This window comes from Lingula anatina, unplaced genomic scaffold, assembly GCF_051362555.1.
Source record: "Lingula anatina isolate TDL-2025a unplaced genomic scaffold, LinAna3.0 unanchor82, whole genome shotgun sequence".
In the NCBI taxonomy this organism is placed as follows: domain Eukaryota; kingdom Metazoa; phylum Brachiopoda; class Lingulata; order Lingulida; family Lingulidae; genus Lingula; species Lingula anatina.
Window position 1 is genome coordinate 1,661,778 of NW_028257603.1, and position 23,046 is coordinate 1,684,823.

General features: G+C 38.2%; 1 protein-coding gene across 5 annotated transcripts; it reads right to left on the reverse strand.

Annotated features, from left to right (window-relative positions):
• Window positions 1–436: 436 nt before the first annotated feature.
• LOC147759172 (short transient receptor potential channel 6-like) lies at window positions 437–21,900 on the reverse strand. 5 transcript variants are annotated; one of them, XM_086998446.1, is made up of 13 exons: window positions 21,440–21,895; window positions 16,294–17,405; window positions 15,399–15,880; window positions 14,543–14,704; window positions 14,097–14,288; window positions 13,396–13,582; window positions 4,631–4,834; window positions 4,293–4,430; window positions 3,886–4,030; window positions 3,428–3,623; window positions 3,105–3,263; window positions 2,344–2,491; window positions 437–1,946 (listed from the first exon to the last, which is right to left on the reverse strand). In XM_086998446.1, the coding sequence occupies exons 2-13, from the start codon at window positions 17,393–17,395 to the stop codon at window positions 1,927–1,929; spliced, it is 3,135 nt and encodes a 1,044-aa protein (XP_086854572.1). In that variant the 5' UTR covers window positions 17,396–17,405; window positions 21,440–21,895; the 3' UTR covers window positions 437–1,926. The 5 variants fall into 5 exon arrangements, with proteins under 5 accessions (XP_086854572.1, XP_086854573.1, XP_086854574.1 ...); XM_086998447.1 differs by lacking the exon at window positions 21,440–21,895 and adding an exon at window positions 20,900–21,086; XM_086998448.1 differs by lacking the exon at window positions 21,440–21,895 and adding an exon at window positions 19,458–19,479.
• Between the last annotated feature and the right edge of the window lie 1,146 nt (window positions 21,901–23,046).

The window sequence follows — 23,046 nt, forward strand, 5'->3', positions numbered from 1 at the left end:
TTAAGTCGGATCTGATCACAATGAAACTTACATTTTGTGAATGCTATCCATTAGTTTCTATAGCATCATTTTCATAAGTAAATAAATGAAGAAAATTAACTTTATGATCAAACACGAGCCTTTTAAATTAGTTACTATAAATTTAGTGAAATTAAATCAAAGATGCAGGCAAGTCTAATGTTCTGATATGGCATCCATCCAATGTGTAAGTTCAGCTATTTTTCAAGTAAAGAAATCGCTGCTCTACTTCCTTGTGGACTCCATATTCTAACCCCACCTCAAGGCAGATCTCGTAAAATCACGGGGAAACTTGGTCTTCTCGTTGAGAACCCGGACAGCCTCTATTAGGGGACGACACCAAGTGAAGGCCTACTAGGAAGTGTAATTGGTGCATGGACGCAGTAGCTGACCCAGTATTATTCCCAAAATATTACACTTTTTTTTTTACTTGATGCCTTTATTGTCTTTCAATTTTATTCGGAATATTTACAAATACTTCATACTTAGGAATTATATTTTGCATAGTTTTCAAATGCATAATGATTTAAGATCAATGATAAACAACTTGCCCTTTAAAAATAAAACCCATGCCGGTAGAATAGTTACGAACCATTTTACATCAAAGCATAAATCACGTATATGTCATGTACAAAGTCAATACCCAGCGGTACAACAGGCAGAATTCATTCAGTTCAAGCTCCTGTGACAAGGAATTGTGGTCACTTGCAGATCAAACTGTAGTCCATTCACATAGTGAAGTATGACTGCGTTGGAGAGCTAATGAAAAGTTGCATGTCGCGTATCTAAGAACTAAACAGTGTAGGCATACAGGTTCAAAATATTATGTTCATTATGTAAAGTTTTCTTTGAAAACTCATAAAAAATAGCTGAGCTATCAGTACAACTGCACTAAGACGTACTGGACATTTCGACACAGAAAAAAAAAAACATTTATCATTAAAATGGCGTTATATATATGATGTGAACAATCAAAACGGGGACATCTCTATATAAGTATTATTTCCAAGGTAAACATACCTATATTCACTTCATATACATAACGCCATTATAATGATTAATGTTTTCCAGTGTTTGACTTTCCGTCGAGATGTCTTTATGCGAAAACCATACATTTTCTAATGTTTTTACCTTGATTACGTTTGAACACTGAAAGTATTCAGGATACTGTTACCATTTGCCAAAAAGCTATTTACTACCCTACATTCTTCTGTATTAGCAAAAAATATTCAGTTATCAGTTACTGTATCATCTATATTATCTTATGGTGACGTCACAAGTGCAAATTCGGGGTAAATTGAAAGGAATCGGTTTCTCAAATATCCTCTTTACCTGCATGTGCACCCACAAACACCGTTTCAACGCCCTTTTTTTCTTGAAAGCCTTAGTTCAGATTTTATTGTTGACAAAGCAAAAACAGTAATAGTGCCTTTGTTTAATGAAAATATGTAATTATGAACTCATAACTTCATAACAAAAACATTAAAACAAAATGAAGCCTATTCTCTTGTGGACAACTTTGCCAATTCCCTTGATAAAGTCTCGTTCAGGGATGAAGTTTTACGCACCATACCGATTGCTATCTCACCTCAAATTAGAAAGGTACGTGTTATATTGACGATAATATAAAGAGCAATTAAAATAAAGAATGCAGTGTCTTGTACGTAAACCAATCTGTATCATAATGTCCAAATAATATAAACGCACTTCTTAAAACCAATTATCTAAATGTAAGTACAATTTGCTAATTATCAAGACTGCAAAACCTAATGGCAGGTCTTCATCATCCCGCCGTTCCATTAGCTAATGTCTTCATCATCCCGCCGTTCCATTAGCTAATGTCTTCATCATCCCGCTGTTCCATTAGCTAATGTCTTCATCATCCCGTCGTTCCGATAGCTGTTTTCATCATCCTGCTGTTCCATTGACTGAAAGAAAGATGGGTTGAAAAGATAGTGGTTTGTTAATGGTCGTCCGTCTGTAACATTGCCCGGTTGACAGTGATGACAGTCAACGGATCAAAAACACAACACCCTTGGTTTACAGTAAAAAAATTGAACTATGAAGGGTCCTACATTGATTGCAGATGAAGACAAAAAGGTAGAGTCAGCTTTTAGACCTGAATTTTAGCAAATTTTTGATCCAAAATGATTCAATCGTGGTTCTTTTTTAAATTAAATTTGCAACATTGCGTACTGTGTATATCATGAAAAATGTTACAACATGCCCGACAGATGTTAACTATATTGTAGTCACACGCACGTCCCAATTGCCAATGTCATGCAGATAAAGACCTTTTTCATATTCAATTTTTTTTACAAGTACCTGTAGGCTTCGCCGTCTGGGTGGATATCACGACATCTTTTTTCTGTTCCTCTTCAGCTTTCTTTCTATACCTTCCTTTCAGGTTTTTCATGATGTCTCGATATTTCTTGTCAAATGTGCGCTGTTTTCTGTCCTTCTCTTCAATTTTCTGAAGCACGAAAAAAGGCAGGAGTGTTAAATCTCAAAAATAGGCTCGTCTATCAAATTCACCATCAAGTTAATGTCCCATGTTATTTGAAGTAAGTTATATTATTATCATTTAGAAGTTTTTTTTTTTTTTGGTTTATAATAATGTTGGGAATAAAACATAACATATAAAAAATAATATAATAATTGCTGCACTTCTAAAGAAACGATATAAAGAAAATATGTTCTAGATATCGAAAATGTTGGAGGTAAACAGCGTTTTCAACAGTAACAGTTGTTTGATTATGATTTCAGTTCATCTTTCCAACATCCCCTATAGTTTGCTATAGTGACTCAATCAAGATATCTAGGATTTATGCTATACTATTGAAGCTAAATTATTATTTTTCAAGCTTACGACATTACAAGCTTACGAAAAATTCTACCAGAGTGCTCTGGGATTTAATGTTAAAGGCATACTTCAATATCGCCTTGATACAACAGTACAATCCAGTTCAAAAATGAATTTGAAGGAAAAAAAAAACAAACCTTTCCCATTTCTTACTATTTCATTTTATATTATTAATCGATTTATTTATTTTTCGTCATTTAAATCCATTTGAGCCATGACGCACCTTTCTACTGGGTCCCTTGCATTTCTTGCAGGTGAGAAGATAAAACAACCATTTGGGGCTGGGGATTAAGTTAAAGGGGATGGGGAGAGTAGATCCTTCCCCTATATACTCTAACCATAGCCTTGTCCTAGCAGCCTTCCATTCGATGTCTGCATCGTTCTGTAAATAGTTTGAATTGTGCATGTAGAGATAACATACCGTATAATACTGCTCATTTTGCTTTACTATTCTTCTTCTTCTTCTTCTTCTTCTTCTTCTTAGGTTTATTGTAATGAATCTATAAGACAAAATATGAACGATTCTACTCAATATCCCATACTTACATTTATTACTTCAAAAGAGATTGTCATCATAGCAATGAGCATATTGATCAACATAATAACGATGACAATATGGAATATAGCCACCATGATGAACCCAACAATCTCCACAAATTCGTGCTTCATGTGGATTTCTACGGAACTCGAGTCTCCCAGGCCAAAGATGGACCACATTAGAGTGCGAAATGTGTTGAAGAATCTGAAAAAACGTGAATGTACGGGGCTTTATGCTAAAACAGATATGCAAATACAAATAGACCTATGGCAAACTTTTTTCTGTATACAAAATGCAAAAAAAATGAACATAGAAGTGCTCGACTTAAATGGTCCATTTAGTGACCTTGAAAAATATTATTCATATTCCATGTTAAAATAAGATAATACAAGTAAAATAAAAAAGTCCACTATTTATGATAAATATACTAGAACCTGTTTTCATCGCGGCGGCTACAAATAGTTACCCGTGGAATGCAGAATTAGTCTTAGACCCATCTGGGAGTGTTTGGCCCGCATAGAAGTGGTAATGGTTGTGCAGTCCAACCGTGAAGGCTATGAACACAATTAGCAGCAATGCAGCAAAGCGAAAGACATCTGTGATCATCTTGCCTAAAAGTTAACAAGTCACGTGTTGTTCAAAAAGCGTGAGTCCATACGTCATAATGAGAAAAAATACGACAAACAAGAGACAAATCTGACTTGAAGATTTTGACACATCATAAATACTGCCGCTATGACGAAGGAAAGAGAGGCATTCTCTTTTGTCAAAACCATGACAAAAAATAACCTTACTGTAATGTATCCATGTTTATGCATGTAGGTATATTCATAACAAAAGCATAATGACTTTAATCATGATATGGGCACTTACCCAAAACAACTAGAAGTGGGCCGACAGACTCAAAAGTAGGTAAAATGTACACCAGTCTAGAGAAACTAATGATGTTCGCCAACGCAAACAGGGCATCTGAAATTATTTCTGGATCATCTGGCTCCCATTCGAACCGACCTGAAATACAAAAAAGTAAGTGTTAAAATGGTACGCCTGGAGAATATCTTTACCGTTTAAAAATGTATAATAAACGATCAACTAAGACTGGGTTTCCATAAACCTTTTGCACTAGCAGGATGGATGAACGTAACTAAAATATAAGGCATGAATAACACAACCTGAATCATGCGTAGTGCAGAAAACTATGCTCAACCAACCTTTCTTGTAATAATATGCGTACGCTTCTGTTGTATTTTGGTTAACTCCCAATGCGGCTTGTCTTGTCTTGACAATCGAAACTATACGACTGACAAACGAGGCAAAATAAAATATAATCAAGAGCATATCCAGAATGTTGAAGGCGCTGTGGAAGTAACGCGTCCCTTGTTGACGCAACTGCTTCATCTCAGCCCAAAAATAACCTATGAAGTAAAATGAAATGTTTTTTTTTAATTTATTTTTCTATGATATTAGCATTAAAACACCCCAATCGGTCACTAGTAAGTTAAAGGGTTTGCTTCATGCCGTCAGAATGGCCTGAACGGAACATATTCTTCAGAAAACATGCCCAACTAACGATATCTTTATCCAAATACACAAATTAAAAGCTCATTTTGTAAATTTTTGGCTTTAAAAAACGTCCCATTTGCTCGGCCTGGGAGTTAATGAGCTACGTGGTCACGTGGTCCAATGACGACAATCGAGCCACTGGAGAACAGAGCGTGCTTAGCTGTCAAACTGAGCTGCATTGTCTACCTGTAAGATGACTTCTCTGGCTTCTGATAAAAGTTTATACTCATTCAAATCTCTTACCCGAGGGGTCTAAATCCTCGTGAAGCTGTGTAAAACCATTTCCCGTCTAGTCATTTCTTTAACAAGCATTTCATTATGGTTATCCCAATGTTATGTACCTTTACATATACATATGAGATGAATGTCCTAAACTTATATAATTTAGAACGCTTAATTCAAGCGTGGGCTCGAAATAGGACATTACGTTTTAAACTTACTCAGTGGATAACGCGATTCAAAATTCCACGGTTCGTGTCAGCTTTCCGTATGGTCGCGCAAAGAAAACCCAAGTCCACATAATGACCAGTTTAATGGTTTATTGGTTGACGATCTCTAACTACATGTTCTATACGTGAAGCCTCCAAGCTCTTGGCCGTCTCCCATAGCTCCGTCGAGCGGTCACCTTCGAGTCTTCTTCAGTCTACCCCCCGATATTAATTCTATACGTCTTTTATACCTATTTCTTATCTTTAGGTGGATTCTGTGCTGCAGTATTTGGCGGTACATACTAATTTTAATTATTCAAATTGCACACGTCCACTTAAGTTACATGACTTCAGGTAAGGCCATAAAACGAGTCGAGTGCACAAGCAATCGACTCTAATCAAATTAATTTACATGTCCGGGAATTATATTTGTGAACACTACACCAAGTTGTATAAAACACTGCATTTGAATGAGTTAAGGGAAATGTTGATTATTGCATATGAGGTCCATGTTATTTGTGAAATTCAATTTATTTTATTAAACCGCTGACACTCCGTCTTGCATACTTTTATTAAACTGAGGTAAACAATGCCCGTTACCTTTACAAGTCCTATCTTAATCATCCATCTAACTGGAACTTCCTTTACCTCTTAATTAGAGGGTTAAATGGCATTCAATTTGTCTTGCTTGTATCGAACGCACTCTCTATCTAAGCTTTACTCCAGTTATCTCAGGTAAAAATCTACCTGTGCATTAGTTACAAAGCGCAGCTCCCGTAGACCTGGGGGTACTAGATAAAATCTGAACACCATGTTTATCGAGGAGCTAGAGAAAGAAAGGAAGAATTTTTCCTGCACAACTTCATAGGAATTTTAACACGGATTTGACCCAGCTTAGACCTCCAAACTAACAGGGTGACATGGGCAATTTTCACAAACAAATCATAAAACTATATTTCAGTTAACCGCCTTTAAAATAAATATACCGTTCTGGGTAAATTAAAATAGTTATTAAATCGCAAGAATATTTTTGACTTAAATGATGATTTTATTATTAATGGAAATTAAGCTACTATATGAGGTACATTTGCTGTGATTACGCTGTCCTTCATGTTTTGCGTATGTCTACATTTTGCTGTATGTGCTTGTAATCTTTTTAAATATGTGCGTACAATTTTTGCAGGTCTGGTTACCCCCCTGTTATGTGATGAGAGTATTAATTTTGCAATTAATTCCTTAGCTTATTTGAATAGAATTGCAGTGTAAAATTTTCAACAAGATGTTGGCGAAATAGCCCATTACTCTTTGTAGGTATTTCCCCCGTCAAAGTTTGTCTAAAATTATCTTTCAATCTTTACTCTTTCAAAGACAGTATAAAGTTACCTGACATATTTTCGTGTAAACTTAATGACAAGCCAAGTGTCTCCAGTTCATTCCGTACTCAATTTTACCCAAGCAAATTTTTTTCTTGAGTAGATCTTTATAGCACGGTGTTATAAGCCTACAAATTTGCAAAAAAAAAAAAAAAATTGCGTACTGACGCAGAATTTGCATTTCAAGTTATAAAATAATCAATCTTTTAAATTATTTAATATTTCAGATGAAATAATCTTCAGAAACAAATCCTCAAAGCGTAAACGAATTAGGATAATGAACCATTTTATTATAGCAGTTCCCATTTTTTCTTTAATATAACGCTCTTTTTCCTGTTTTTCCTCAACACGTTTTCTTCCACGGAAGCTTCAAGATACCCTGAGAGCAATTTCTTTTATTAATGTTCGCGACCGTGTTTGAACTTAATTGTTTAAGTATTGATATTTAACGTCATTTACAAATACCAAAAAAATAACCCCATGAAATAAATGAGATATATTGAAAAATATGAAAGCCCACCAAGACGAGTTTCATACCTGTTATTACCTGGCTTGGGAATTGCAGCGGTGCATAATTAACAGGTTTGTTGTAAACGAGCTTTTGGTCAACTACAATGCATTTAAAATGCATCAGCAATCAGTACGGTAAAGTCTTGAAAATTTCGTCGCTTAAAAATTAATTAATATTTTTAATTGTGTAAATCCGACTAATTTTTCAAAATTACCTCTCCCCGACTCCTGGGTATGACGAAATTTTCAAAAATCCGGCCTTTGGGCTTTTATCCTTAGCGGCTGTTATCTTTGATCCTCATATATTGCGGGATATTTATTACTACTTCCTAAGTCGTTTTCTGGTGGTAAATAATAATCTATTTATTACTGCATCTCGATTAAGTTATATTTGACTTACTGTACCCGGTAAGAAACATACCTCCTGATAGAGGAAAAGGATCAAGATAAGCCTAATTGCCTCCTTGCACATAACCTGGATTTTAAAAAAATACGCAGTTGGCAACGTTTGTTGCAGGTAGGACTTTTCCCAGGATTGAGTGTTAGGCCTTCTAAAATTATCATCTGTAACTTCCTAAAAAATTACAGGGAGTTAAAATAATTGATCCCGCTGACGATCTTCCGCAATTTAAGTTCCTTGAACTAATATGAAAACTGCATTTTATTATTGCTTACATCGCGAACGATCTCCCGATGATGATATGAAAATTGGCTTTTCGTCCCGCTCGGATCGCGAACGATCTCCCTCTGATATGATCTTACGCGAACAAAGTCCTGCCGATATTACGCAAACGATTCTTCGCCGAAGATATATCGTGAGCGGGTGAGGGGCTGATTAAAGATAAAATGAAAATGTTTTTAAATCAAAGTGTGTGTGTGTGTGTGTTTGGGGGGGGGGGGGGGGGGGGGGTAAATAATGATCTCCCGCTGACGATCTTCCGCGAACGAAGTTCCCTAAATCCCTTGAAAAAACATAAAAATTGCATTTCATTCTTGCTTACATCGCAAACGATCTGGCGATGATCATCTTACACGAACGATTCTCCGCCGAAGATATGCCGTGAGCGGGGAAGGGGGGGTTAAAGATAAAATGAAAAATTTATATTATTTATAAAATTCAAAGGGAGGGGTTAGAATAATGATCTCCCGCTGACGATCTTTTGCAAACTATGTTCCTTGAGCTAATTTGAAAATTGCATTTCATTCTTGCTAACATCGCGAACGATCTCCCGATGATGAAATGAAAATTGCCTTTTCGTCGAGCTCGGATCCCGAACGATCTCCCTCTGACGATCTAACGCGAACTATTTTCCGCTGAATATATGCCGTGAGCGGGAGAAGGGGGGGGGGGGTTTAAAGATAAAATGAAAAATATATGCTATTTATAAAATTTAAAGGGGGAGGGGGGTTAAAATAATGATCTCCTGCTGACGATCTTTCACGAACGAAGTTCCCTTGAACTAATATGAAAAGTGCATTTTATTCTCGCTTACATCGCGAACGATCTCCCGGTGAAGATATGAAGATTGCCTTTTCGTCTCTCTCGAATCGCAAACGATCTTCCGCTGATGATCTTACGCGAACGGAGTCCGCTACAAATATGAAAATTATCTTCTCATCTCGTTTGGATCACGAACGATCTGTTGACGATATTACGCACAAGATTCTCCGCTGAAGATATGAAAATTGCCATCTTGTCCCATTCGCATTGCGAACGATCTCCATGTACGAGCCAGGTAATCGTAAAATGGTCCTAAATTGAACATGGACATGAATAGAAGTGACGGGTACATTTCCCTTCGAGATAATATCTTGATTTTTTCATAGTGTCTTCCTTATTTAGGACAGCCGCCGATAACAATAACGGCGTTACGAATGACAAAGCCGCGGCCTGTGACTTCTATTTGCCGGCTTGATAACGCACCTTGAGCCAGGTAATAGAAATGAGACAAAAGGCCGACGTTCCCGCAATTAAGAACGGGAATTCACATCTTAACCACCTATATTGTGAGTAACCGCTCGCAGGGGCGCACTATTGTTCCTATCTCCCATTGAGAGTGTTATCGGCAATGATATCCTGATCGTATCATTGTCTTGAATCAACTGACGCATTACCTTCATGTTTGAGCTGGACAACGCGGCCATATTTGGCGACGAACTTTTCAAAAATTATAGAGTACCTCATTTTCAAGGTCGACGAAGTTTTCAAAGGGAAAAAAATTACCTCGGCGGAAAATCGTCTGCCGACGAAATTTTCAAGACTTTACCGTAAGTTTGCCAACTGATGACAGTTAATCTGAAAGACTACCAGCTCTTGATATGATCTAAACCACCTGAGGTGACCATGATCTAGAGCATCGCAACTTTTGTCACCGAAGTTAGTAAGTAAGTCACGGAAGACCGTCACAGACAAAGAAAGATTGTCAACGAGAGCTGCAATTTTGGTGAATCCCACGGCAACACACCGAGGCATAACGAAAATTCCTCAACTCCGTTCAACACAACTTTCCTTAACTTCTCCGTCTGTATGCACAATGCAGCTCAGTTGAGTCTCATAGACCTTTATCGTGATTGTCGTCACAGTACCACGTGACCCAGATCTGTTGCTTCATTTTTGCATATTGAGGTGAGGTTTACTAAAACGCTTTTTTTCTACTAATAGATTGTTTTTATAATTTTTAAATGGCGGGGATCGATTAAAACATATCTCTAGTGTATAGATTGAGTGCTGTATCTTCAAAATTCGAGAAATGGATTTTTACATGAACATTGTCCTTTAAGATCGTTAAAGATAAAATATAAATTTCTTATTCAATGGTTACTCATGACAAAACACGTGTAGTTGAAAAGTATTGGTAATTTAGTTAACACTGTGGTTATCGGAATTTGTTCATTAGGAATTTGATAAGCTGATATTGTGACAATCATGTATCCAAGAAATTGTAATTGTTTAACTTTTTTTCGTGAAAATATCTGGTTAGTACTGGTATATTGTATAGGTATATTGTCAGTACTGTGTTGATGGCCGACAGCACACAAGATTTACAACAACTTCTAAGTTCACTACAAACCGAAAGCCACAAAAGAGGTTTGACTATCAATATAAAGAAAACAAAGATCATGGTACTAAGCAAAAAGACCGAAACACCTCGTTGCAACATCTTTCTCGATGGAGAGAAGTTGGAACAAACGAATCAAGTTGTCAATTCAGGTAGTCTGTTGACGTCAGACTGCAGATGTGACAAAGAAATTAGAAGAAGAATAGTTCTTGCTAAAAAGGCCTTCACAAAGAAGAAGTCGATCCTGACAGGCATGAAGCTCGGAATTACTCTACAACTATGATTATTGAAGTGCTATGTATGGTCAACACTGCTTTACGGCTGCAAAAGTTGGACCATGAATTCAAGCTGTAGATGGAAACTAGAAGCAGCAGAGATGTGGTGCTATAGAAGAATGACGAGGATATCATGGGTGAAGATAATTTCTAACGAACGTGTGCTGGAGATGGTAGGAATGAGAAACAAGGCAGCAAAGCTGTCAAATGTACAGACAAAAAGCAGACAATAACAATGCACAAAATAGGCTACTGTCAATTCTGATGCAAAAGTACATTATGCTTAACTGCAAATTCAACATCAAATTTTAATTATGCTCAACAGGTAATACCAATGTAAGTGAAATGTGTAACAAGCGTAAGGCTTCAGGCCCATGGAAGTTTAAGTTCACACTTTGAAAATGCCAGAATGAGAAAAATGAAAATTTCACATAAAACTGCTTAAATTCAATAATAAATGATAACCCATTTGAGCTGGCTTTCTTATTTGAACTGCATGCCAATCCTACAAATCATACTTGTAAGTTGAAAATAATAATAAGTAATACAGTCTCTTTTCATAATGTTTGTAGTAGCAGTGCAAAAAGATTTTTGTCAATTTTGATGTAACATTACATAATAAATTACAGAATAATTATCACCAATTTTTGATTATTGACTATAAATAGCATGGGCATGTAGAAAATTTGATTACCATTTGGCTTTATGGCCATGGGAGCTTCGAGTCCCACAATAAATATGCCAACATGATAAAAGTGAATATTTTACTAAAATGTATAACTTCCAGAAAAAGAAGCCAATTAGACTGCTTTTCCAACTCAGGCTGCATTTTAGTCTTTAGTTTCTTTTTTGAAAGTTTGACAATCATAAGTAACATGGTTTTCCCATAATGGTCATCATGGCAGCAGCACCCAAAATTGTGTTTTCTTCTATTTTAATGCAATATTACATAATGCTTAACAGCAGAATGACCCTCAGTTTTTAATATTAAAGATCTGTATCATGGATTTTCAGAAAATGTGATTAGCATGGGTCTTCAAGCTCGTGGAGGTTCTTAAGTCACACCTTGAAAATGCCAATAGATAAAAATTAAATTTTCACAAAAAAAAAAAAAAAAAAAAAAAAAAAAAAAAAAAAAAAAAAAAAAAAAAAAACCAGTTTAACTGCCAGAAAAATTTACCAAACAGACTGCATTGGCCACTGAAGCTTTATTCATGTCCCATGTTTCTATCCTGTAAGTTTGAGAACAGTAATGACAGGTTTTCCTTAAATGGTCATCATGGGAGCAGTGCCAAAAATAGGGGTTTCTTCAAATTTTGATGCAATATTACATAATGTTTAACAGGATAATAACCATCAATTTTTAATAATAAAATATTAGTATCATGGATATTCAGAAAATGTGCCTAGCAAAGGTCTTCAGACCCAAGGAACTTCAAAGTCATACCTTCAAAATGCCAAAATGTAGACAAGACAGCACTGTCCTGAAATGTTTTTTTTTTTTTCATTTTTAACAATTTTTTAACATATAACAAAATTAACAATTTACTGCCATTTTTATATGATCAACTTAGAAAATTGATGAGATGGGAAAAATATCAATAGAACAGTGTTTAATGTCCAATTTCCTCCATTCTGAGTTTCTGAACATAGTGAATGAATGAATCTGACAAACTGCAATGATATGAGTTTTTTTTTCCATTTTTGAAACTCTATTTTACAATACATGATGACAAGTTTACCATCATTTTTACATAATCAACTAACAATGTTGTAAAGATGCAGGAAATGTCAAACAAACACTTTTACGAATCTTATTAGTTAAATAATGAGACAGTTAACATGCCTAAGAATTGAATCTGAGGAAATGTGAAAAAACAGCATAACTTATAAAATAATGGCCCGATTATGCTGATTTTCGAACTTGACCTGCATTTTAGTAAGACTGATTACTCCTGTGAGTTTCATGACAACAGGTCTATCGGTTTTCCTTGAAATGTGTTAACAGTGTTGCATATATGCTGAAAAGTGAAAAAACAGCATAACTACTAAAATAGTGGCCCGATCATGCCGATTTTCGAACTTGATCTGTGTTTTAGTAAGATTGATTATTCCTGTGAGTTTCATGACAACAGGCCTATCGGTTTTCCTTGAAATGTGTTAACAGTGTTGCATATATGCTAAAAAGTGAAAAAACAGCATAAATTCTTCAATAATGGCCCGATCATGCTGATTTTCGAACTTGACCTGCGTTTTATGAATATTAGTCAGCTCTGTTAATATAAAACCAAAAAGTAAAACTGTCTTCCACTTATGGTGTTAACGCTGAAAGTGCACGGCGACGGCGACATGATCGGCGACGGCGACGGCGACGGCGACGACAGACGCAGGTGATGGCAATATGTACAGACACATCTGTGTCTGTACATAAAAATCTGTTGGTCACCATCAGAAAGCGGCAGCTGAAATTTGTAGTACATGTGGTGAGGAAAGGAGGACTGGAGAAACAAATACTGGAAGGGAAGACATCGGGCAAGAGGCAGCTACAAGGGAGAAAAAGACTCAATTTTATGGGGGGTGGAGTCGAATGTTGGGTGTAGTGCCGTGGAAATGTTGCGCCAGGCGAGTGACCGGAAAGGTTTCAGAGAGATGGTAGCCGACGTCAGTCCCTGAGATGGTACCCAAAGAAGAAAACTGATATATTAACTGGTATATTAACACCATAACTTTATGATGTTAGCATTGCTTACATTGTAATTGTGTCTTACCTATCACGTAGACAAATATTGCATACTCGGACCATCGGAAATCTGTGGCATGAGCAACGTTTGCTTTATCATCAGGTAAAAAGTACATCGTCAGGATCAGAAGAAACGTGAAATAGGACAAGCTGTGAGTGTAAAATTTGATACAAGGAGTCCTCAAGAACGTGTTGTTCCACTTGATGAATTTACTCTACAAAAAGAAAGAAACGATACACTACATTATTGTACCAGTGCTAACAATGAAGTCAGCGATTGAGACATTTCCAAATTTTCATTCACGAAGAAATTACATTCATCTAATAGCTTTCATCAATCAATATTCAACAATTACCGTAATAAAAGTCTTTCTGCAGACCAATTAAACATGAGTGTTGTGATGATGATATAACATGTTTGACTGCTACAATAATAATTAGATTCGCTTAATCAAATTATTGTATATAAGCAAAGTTACTTTAATGTTCTTTGGACCTCGAGTTGAATACGTTAGTGCCTGCGTCTGTCCAGTGCACTTTAAGAGAATGACAACTGATTTTTACATAAGAGAATTACCCTAACGAAGCCTACGGGTTCAACAGGCAGAATTTAAAAATATCCTGCCTGTCTCTCAAATTTTACCGGTACAGACTGTGAAAAAAGGGCTTTAGGAAATGTTTTAACGTGTGATAATAAATCAAACGGACGTTTACACCTGTTCACCATACCTTCTTTTCCAATGTTTCAAAGGCTCCGAACAAAATATACGTCAAGAACAACAAAATCCAAACTGGCAACGCCAGCACGATGAAGATCGTCTTCAGAAATTTGCTTGTGGTCAGCAATCGACGCCTGACATTCGGGTTGGCGCCATAAAACACCATGTTTAAGTGCCTCTGGACGTATGGGTGTGCTACAAACTGAAATAAAATTTTTAAGACGTTACTCTGTGACGATCTCAATCGACACTTTGAGCCTATTCATCTCGCTCTCTCTGTGTGACTCAATGCTACAGCCTACAGGAAATACTTCTCAAACAGCCTAAATAATAGTTAATTGAATCCTGTCCGATTAATCAATGTCCACAAGACACCGACATTAGGAAATGACGTCACAGACGAAAAAGAAAAATATCTGGTACCACAGCGGCCGTCCTATATTCAGTACGTCCTACCTTCTTAACTCCTTCATCCATAACTCTCCGCACTCGCCCTAATTCTGAGCACCCACCAGCTGATTTATCCAGGAGCAAGGACAGCTCATCTCGCCCTCGGACCAGGTCTAGCATCTCCCAGGTAAACGTTTCGCATTTCTGGGTCAGTTCAAGATATTCTGACTGTGTGAAAGGGAAAAGTTGCATATACAATGTATGTAATGGATGACCAGCATACCCAGAACATTCATAACGTCACCATTAAGCCTAGGTCCCAACAGAACGCACGGACTGCTACGTGTGGTCTACTGCCAAAAAATGGGGAAAACCTGGGAGTTCTTGCGTGAGGAACACGTCCATCGTGCGACTTTTGGTGGACGCAAACAGCACGTAGAAACTTTTTGGCATGATCAACAGCCGCTACGTGCGATCTAGCTACGTCCTAGCCGGACGCAAGAAACCTAAAAACCGTGCGTCCAAACGTAGTTGGGACCTAGACTTAACGATTTTCTTTCTATTTTTGGTGGGGTTATCATAATGTTCTGTGCTTGCTTGATAGTGTGTGTGTGTGTGTGTGTGTGTGTTAGTGTGCGCGTGTGTGAGTGCGTGTGTGCATGCTGGCGCCTAATTTCACTTTTTTTTACCAATCGGAAGTCCACCTACTTATCTAAATGAATTTTATGCCTTTGGCAATGTCACAACTACCCCCTCCAAAAATAAAATACAAATATAAAATACTTTAAACAAACAAACAAACAGACAGGTATAAATTTACTGTCAAAACCTATTAGATAAACTCAAACATTCTATCTGATTGTATCTTAACATTTACTTGTTGTAAACATATAAAGGTTTAAACCATTTTTTCACAAAATACCTTGAACTCTTTATCCTGTTTCGCCATTGTGAATAGTTTTTGTCTCAGCTGCAGGGCGCTCTTTACAGGATCTTTTCTCGTGAGAAGATAGGCTGATGACGTCATAGCTCTATACGCGTTCACACGATAAAGCGCGTGATTCAGCGTGTCGCTTCGGTCGAGAAAACAGTCGCAGAAATAATCGTGAGGGACGGCGATTTTCAACTGCGCCTCGTCTTTCAGTAGTTTGCAGACCTTGATGTCGTTCTTCATCGCCGCCTGTAGCATTGGATTATAGTTATCACCCTCGGATAACGGCAACCATTGCTTTAGTGCTCGCTTGATCTCTTCTAGGTTCGTCCCGTCATCTATCGCCCTCCGAAGGGTTTCTCCACTAATTATTTCCGCCACTTGCTTAGCCTCTACAGGGTGGTGGGAAGGTTGCTGTGGTCCTTCATCTTCAGAACTTGAGGACGAACCACAGTCACAGCAAAGGGCAAATTCTGAAATATGGGTTATGTTTTGCAGCTTGTAAGAGCTGTTCGTGCAGCAGAAAAGGACCAATATCAATCCCCGAAAAGATAGGATTGCATTGATATCAATTGATACATTCAACCTGAGAAACCTAACAAGGAGGTTTAAAGGAAACACAAAGAGAGAAAATACCTTCTAACGCCTCTTTTGGATTTACACCAACGAATGGACAATGCTGTGGGATTCACAAGTTTAGTTTTTAGTTTTTGGGAAAGAGAGAGAAAGAGATGGAGAGAGTTTGAGTGGAGTGTGGGGGGGTCGCTTGTGTGTGTGCATGTGCGTGCGCGCGCGCGTGTGTGTGTGTGTGAGAGAGAGAGAGAGAGAGAGACAGACAGACAGAGAATAAGACATGTAGAATACCTAAAACAATAACTGCACTTACTCTTTTTCTTAAGCTTTCTCGTCACTCTGGAGTAGTGATAATATACGGGCTCTATATTGCCGTACGTCGCTCCATCACTTAGAGTGTCGGCAATATGCGTGGGTAACCTACTGCGAGGGACAGCACCAATGGGGGAAACATAGTCCCCCTCGTCCACGTTCGCAACAGGCGAACCGGTCTCTTCCGGCGAGGGCTGGTCTGAGGGTTTCGACGTGGCAGTCTGGTTGTTTGAAGTCTGTGACCGGTCTTTGTTAGGTAGTGGCGGTGGTTGCGGCAGTGGCGGTGGTGGTGGTGGTGGTAGAGGAGTGACATGGGAAGGAGCAGGAGGAGGAGGAGGATGTTTTGAAATCGAGGTCGGTGGGGTTCCGTTGGCAACTTCAGCTGTGACATTTTGAGGGGAGGAAGGATGCGGCGCACCATCTGAGTCTTCCCGTCCGTGGTCTTTACTTCTGCTGGGACTCTCTCTGGTAGATAGTGACAGAAGAGGGGCACTGGAGTCGTCATGACCCGGGGACTGCATAGAGAAATTTGAGGGGTTAGTGTTTTTGGGATAAGAATCCCCCATGTCAAAACTGGGGAAATATGGCAATTTTGCTGGCGAAATTTGTCCTCTGGCCCTTGGCTCTGGAGAGTCAGTGTCTATAAAATCAATATTATCAAAATCGTTTGAAGCAGTGTCTTCGTTTAATAACTGGTTAGTCCCCTGCCCCTCAGCAACGCCCGAAAAGCTGACAGTATCAGCGTCATTGCTCTTACTGTCCTTTTGACCTCGTAATGAACCAAGGGTCGCATTCATTGTGGATTGCACTTCTGCCAGACCAATTTCTCCCAATTCCACCGCCTCGACATCCTTCTGTGCTTTTCTTTTCTTGGGATTTCTTTTTAACCATTTTTTCCACCGACTGGCTCCCTCTCCGTCTGATTCGTCGTTGCTGGATGAAGTCGATGTTTTCTCGCTATGAGTGAAACAGTCGCTGTCTTCCTCTGGCTCTGAGATGTATTGCGAAGTGTCCGCGTCGTCAAGCGAACAAAAATCGTTTCCCAAAAGAACCACGTCTAAATTTCGTGCAAAGCCACTGCCAAGACGCCTTCTATTCGCCATCTGCAATTACCTGAAAGAAGTTTTCTTTCTGAAGTTATATGCCTCTCAGAATTAAACAGTGAAATATGATACTAAGATAGACATAGTTTAGAGACCTTGAGACTGTGAAGGAAATTAAAAACAAATTGTACACATATCTGGTTTCGAAAATTATGTAACGAAACCCTGTATTTTGGTTATCTATAATTCAGGCATTCGCTCAACATGCATTCTTAACAACCCGGTGTCACCTGTTTTACTCTGAGACTGATCAGACCATTTTTCCAAAAAATTGTACATTTTTATTTATTTATTTATTTTGCTTTTTTCAGCATGTTTTATCCACCCTTAAACAAATAAAATTAAAAAAGAAAGATGTTATATATTGTTTTGAAACATGCAGGATTCAAAACTCTGGTACATAGATCAAGTTCAATAACTGGCTTAATTTGTTTATTTTTGTTAAACTAATTATATTTATAAAAGTGTTCTTTGGCACTTGCTGCACCTAAACAATTTTTGTAAATTGACTTTATAAAAATGATGGTAAACCTGCTATCCTGTATAGTGTTATTAAGGCCGGGTCAAAGATGGAAATAAACTCAAGTCAGTGCCTTTTGTCAGATTCAGTTCCTCACTTTGTTCAGAATATCAGAATGGAGCAAATTGGACATTAAAGAATTGTTTAATTTAAATTTTCCATCTTAACAATATTTTACTTGATTATTGAAGATGGAAATAAATTGGTTGTTTCATATTATATAATGAGTGTTGAAAATGAAAATAACACATTTCAGTACTTTTTTTAATACTGGCATTTTTAATGTCTGAATTTGAATTTCCATGGGCCCGAAGGCCTTTGCTAGTCACATTTTCTGTGTACCTGCAGTGCATAATTTAAAAGTGATGGTGATTATACGCTGTTAAGCATTATATCACAATGCATCAAAATTGATTAGAAATATTTTGTTTACTGTCACTACCATTGTTCTAACAGGAAAACTGTTACTTATTATTTTGTAACTTGTAAGAATGACTGAAATAGATCTCAAAATGGGAAACCAGCTTCATTAGATTATTTTCTTTCTTGTTGACCGTGCATTTGACAGCTTTCCTGCCTTTTTATGTTATTTTCTCTGGAATCTCCCTGCCTTAAAGCGTGTTTATCTATAGTCTGCTTATACATAAACCAGTTTCTGAGGCAACTCCTAAAAGCGAATACCCCCCCCCCCCCACCCAATTACACGATATAGCCTATAAAAGCATTAAGCTTAAGTTGACATACAGGTTTATAAGACAAAACTGACATTAATATTTGTGATCCAACTATTCTCCAAACCCCGCAAAAAAATGGCTTCATTTTGGGCTATCGAGGCTTCCTTGAATGATTTCAAAGCAGATTAAGCCTTCCGTTCCCTATTTAGAGTCGAACTTGAACATCGGTGTAAGAGTAATCCAAGTCCAACAGAACTGCGGGCCTCCATTACTTAATTAGCAGTCCTAACATAGTTCGCATGTAATTATGAGTAGCGTTAAACATTTATACTTGCTGCACCGACCGTTCGTACTGTATATATAGTTTTACCTCGCCGGGAAATCGCGGCTTAGTGGCTATATTATACAGTGACCTACTCGGACAGGTGCCCCGGGATGTTTAACGTGCATATTTCATTGCTGACCACATAAATTACTCGCCACATAAATTACACGTATGAAAAGCCATCCTGTTTATAAACAGATTAATAACGTCTCACAGCTTCACGTCTATGGGGTACGTTTATAGACCTTTATAGAGACTAGGGAGGTAAAACACAAGATAAACTGCAGAGCTGCCATTGGTATTTCTAACATGTTTGATCAAAAATTACCCCTGTATCAAATATGCCCTAATGTTCTCAATTATGATATAAAGTCTTAACTGTATTAATGGAGCATGCATATAGTAAATAATATTAAGGGTAGATATGCTACATTATATTTACTATCTACATAGCCATCCTAAATATACTAAAAAAGCACAGCTCCATTCGTCTTAGAATAAACTATAGCAGTACCATACGCATACGTATATTAATCCTCTCACATTCTGTCCAGTCCTGTCCGATCCCAACTTGACCGTTGGTATATTCAGGCCAAATACTGCCAATGCTTTATTATCATGGGCTACTCTCCAGCAGAGTCCAGCTGGGTGATGAAGTCAATTCTGTGCATATTCTCGCTGTACTGTACAGAAAAGAACATGCGCAGAACTGACCAGAGACATATATGTGAATGCTTAATAAAAAAAAAACAGTCAGGGGTACTGATGGAGAACAATGCTGCATTTATCTGGGTCGGTCTAACTCTGTGGCTGATTCTCTCTTAATGCTATCAGTGGAATTTACTTATGTCTGACGCGCCTCTTCGAGCAGCTTGGGGTATAGTTAACACGGAAGTTAATATCGCTTGTGTTACAGACGGACAGGCAGACATAATCAGTAATGAATTTATAAAAAATAAGGCTGCTTTCAGAATAGAAGTTAACGTGCTAGCAGGATCGGCCTACCTCAGAGGGGATTTCCTGTAAGGCGCAATCAACTTAATAATGCAGCTTAATTAAGTGTCTGGCACGCCCCCTCCTCGTCCCCCGTAACTTAGGCCGCATTCAGAACAGTGGAATAACTATTCCGAGGGTAAATATGGCCGACCTACTCGAATACTTCCCCACGGGATATCTATTCAGTGTCTATATTAGAGAATAAGACGGCAAGCTTTTTAGTGGGTCGCCATATTTGACCCGCGGACTAGTTAGTCCACTGTTCTGAATGCAACCTAATTATACTTGGGTAAAGTCGGGAAAACTCCCAAACTTTGTGGTCCGTGCTATTGTTTATGCTGCCTTGCGAGGGGGAGACTAGATAGTCCGTGGATCAACGGGTTGTGAACGCAGCCTAAGACCCTCTTTTAGCAACATGTTCTTTTGTGGTCATGACCCCAAGTTTATGGGTGAATGGCAGAGGAATCTGCGTGTTGATATGTATTACGGTCACAAATACCTTCCATCCAGTAGTGTTGTTACCGCTGACTGGTCATATACTGTATAAAATATGCACCTTAATTAAACGGTGCATGTAGTTGGTCACACTGTGCGCTATATATGTTATAAGTGAGCCGGGCAGCTTAACTCCGGGCAAATGCACTAATACGTACACCGTTAAGGGGAATGCACAGAAGGCCAGCCCTAGCTTCCCTTACAGTAGTTTTGCTCTATCTTAACCCCCCCCCCCCCCCCCCCCCACACACACACACACACACACATCTAGGCAGCCTATTGCAAACTTACGAATGTGAAATAACACAGCAGTCGTCTAGGCTCTACTGGTCCCCATTACGTATGTACATGGAGTAAATCTAGAGGATATATCTATTATATAAACATTTCACTGTCATAACGTTACCTCCCAGCCACCTCTACCCGCCCGAGGAAATTGGTCTGCGGTGAACTGAACTGAAATAAAGGGCATGCATACATCTAACGTACGTTACCTGAGGATGGCTGAAGGCCTACACGGACAGTCGGTCTACTAGATCCTGTATGAACTTTTCGTTAATGCTATGAGCTTAACCGACGAAAACAATGTACATGTATGTCTGTCCGAATTCTACGATATTAGCGCAGAGTATAAGACGAGGCAGATGTAGTATTATTGGTGAACGAGTCCATCTGGTTGATTTTACAGACTTATTATACTCTAACTTTTAAGTCCTTTCACGCCCAGCAGCTAAGTTTATCTAGACTGGCGCCATTTGATTGGCCCTAACATGTAATCACGCTACGGGTTCCTTTACTCAAGTTCATTAGCCTTAATTTAATGCTGTCAACTGGCCGTGGGGGATGGCGGGAGCGGCTTTCATCCTCATACTACCCTCATACTAAACTGTACCATGTACATGTAGGTGGATATCTTGCGTGAGGAAGTGTGGAAAATGCTCCCTAACTCAAGCCGGACCTCGCTGTGGTTGAAAAAAAAAAACTTGTCAGGCATGTGAGTAACGTACTCTGATAATGCGGAGAAAATCACTTACCCTTGTTCGTGTCGTATTACATACAGTATGAGTGAGGCGAGTCAAGTGAATATTGGCGTGCAGTCAGTGTGCAGAGATATCTAGTCCCTTCGCAGAGTGTACGGAAAGACATGTATTATCCCTGAAGCTGATGTCTGCTAGATTTTCTCTCTATTTTGTCTTGCACCAACAGGATATAATCTACGTGACCTAGTTCGGTATCAGCAAGCAGTTAACAAGTCCCTGTAACCGGTGTCTACTGATGTTTTTTTCTCTCTTTTTATGTACCTCTCGCCTCCCACAAATAATCAGCGTGGCCTAGATCAGAGCCTGTAGTGCGACAAGTACACTGAATACAGAGCCAATTTATATTTCGGTCGAAATAGTGTCAGTAAGCACACGGCACTTTACAATGGCGTTATTCGTGTACGCTAAATCTGTCGCTGTCACATCCATGCTAGGTTTGTGATTACTTATAATAATAGTTACAGTTTTATAAACGGGGTAGGGTGTCAATGGCGGCGTAACCGGATTTACAAGTTCCGGGTATTTGCTCAACAAACAAAGACAACGTGTGGAAAATTTAGTCTCCAATTATCTTACATCCTCCTCAGCATCAGTTCCGGCTGAAACTTTTCCCCAATATACAGAGGGTCCCAAGAAACATAGATTATTCCTTGACTTCTACTACTACACTGAGTACTTTATATTTTATAAATTATTCTCTGGTTAAAGAACACTCAGTTTTTTTTTTTTTTTTTTTTGTCATGCTATATTGATATTTTTCCTCAATGGTATTAATTAGATTTGCATCTACCAAGTAGATCAACAAATGTCTAAGTTAGCGAATGATAAACTCATCGTACAAAAGGGATCGATCCAACTTTGCTGGTATTAATTAGATTTGCATCTACCAAGTAGATCAACAAATGTCTAAGTTAGCGAATGATAAACTCATCGTACAAAAGGGATCGATCCAACTTTGCTGCAGCTCCTCTGTAGAGCCGCATTTTGCAACTGACCGCATTTTGCAACCGGTTGCAAAATGCGTTCGGTTGCAAAATGCGGCTCTACACCTCCCCAAGTAATAGGCTTAAATATCTGATGACTCTCCTCGAGTAGTTGAGAGGAAACTAACCGACTAACTAGCTACTCAAGGATGTGCTTCAGACAATTGAACTGATTACACTGAATTAACTTTAGGGACAAACCCCTGCAGATTTGGATCGATCCGGATGGTAAGATGTTTTAATCTGAACGCTGGATATATCAAAACTTAATTCACGAATAACGGTCGACTAGTGAGGACATTTCGGGATACCCTGTATATAATGACATGTTCCCACACACGTACACCGGTATTTTATCATACTCCAAGGTAAGTAACAGTTTTCGACGAATTGATTAAGCCTTCATGGAAAAAAACATATCGAAAGTAGGCAATGGTGTGTCGTTTATATGCAATCCATAGAGGAGTGGCTTGCTTTGTAAACCAGTAATATATTCCCAATGACTCAAAGTCAATTCTAGCCATTAAGACCAAAATCCATCTAACAGAGCAATTGTATTCAAAAATGCTTTTTTTTATAATAGTATGTCTAATATTCATAACTATATTCTTATCTAGT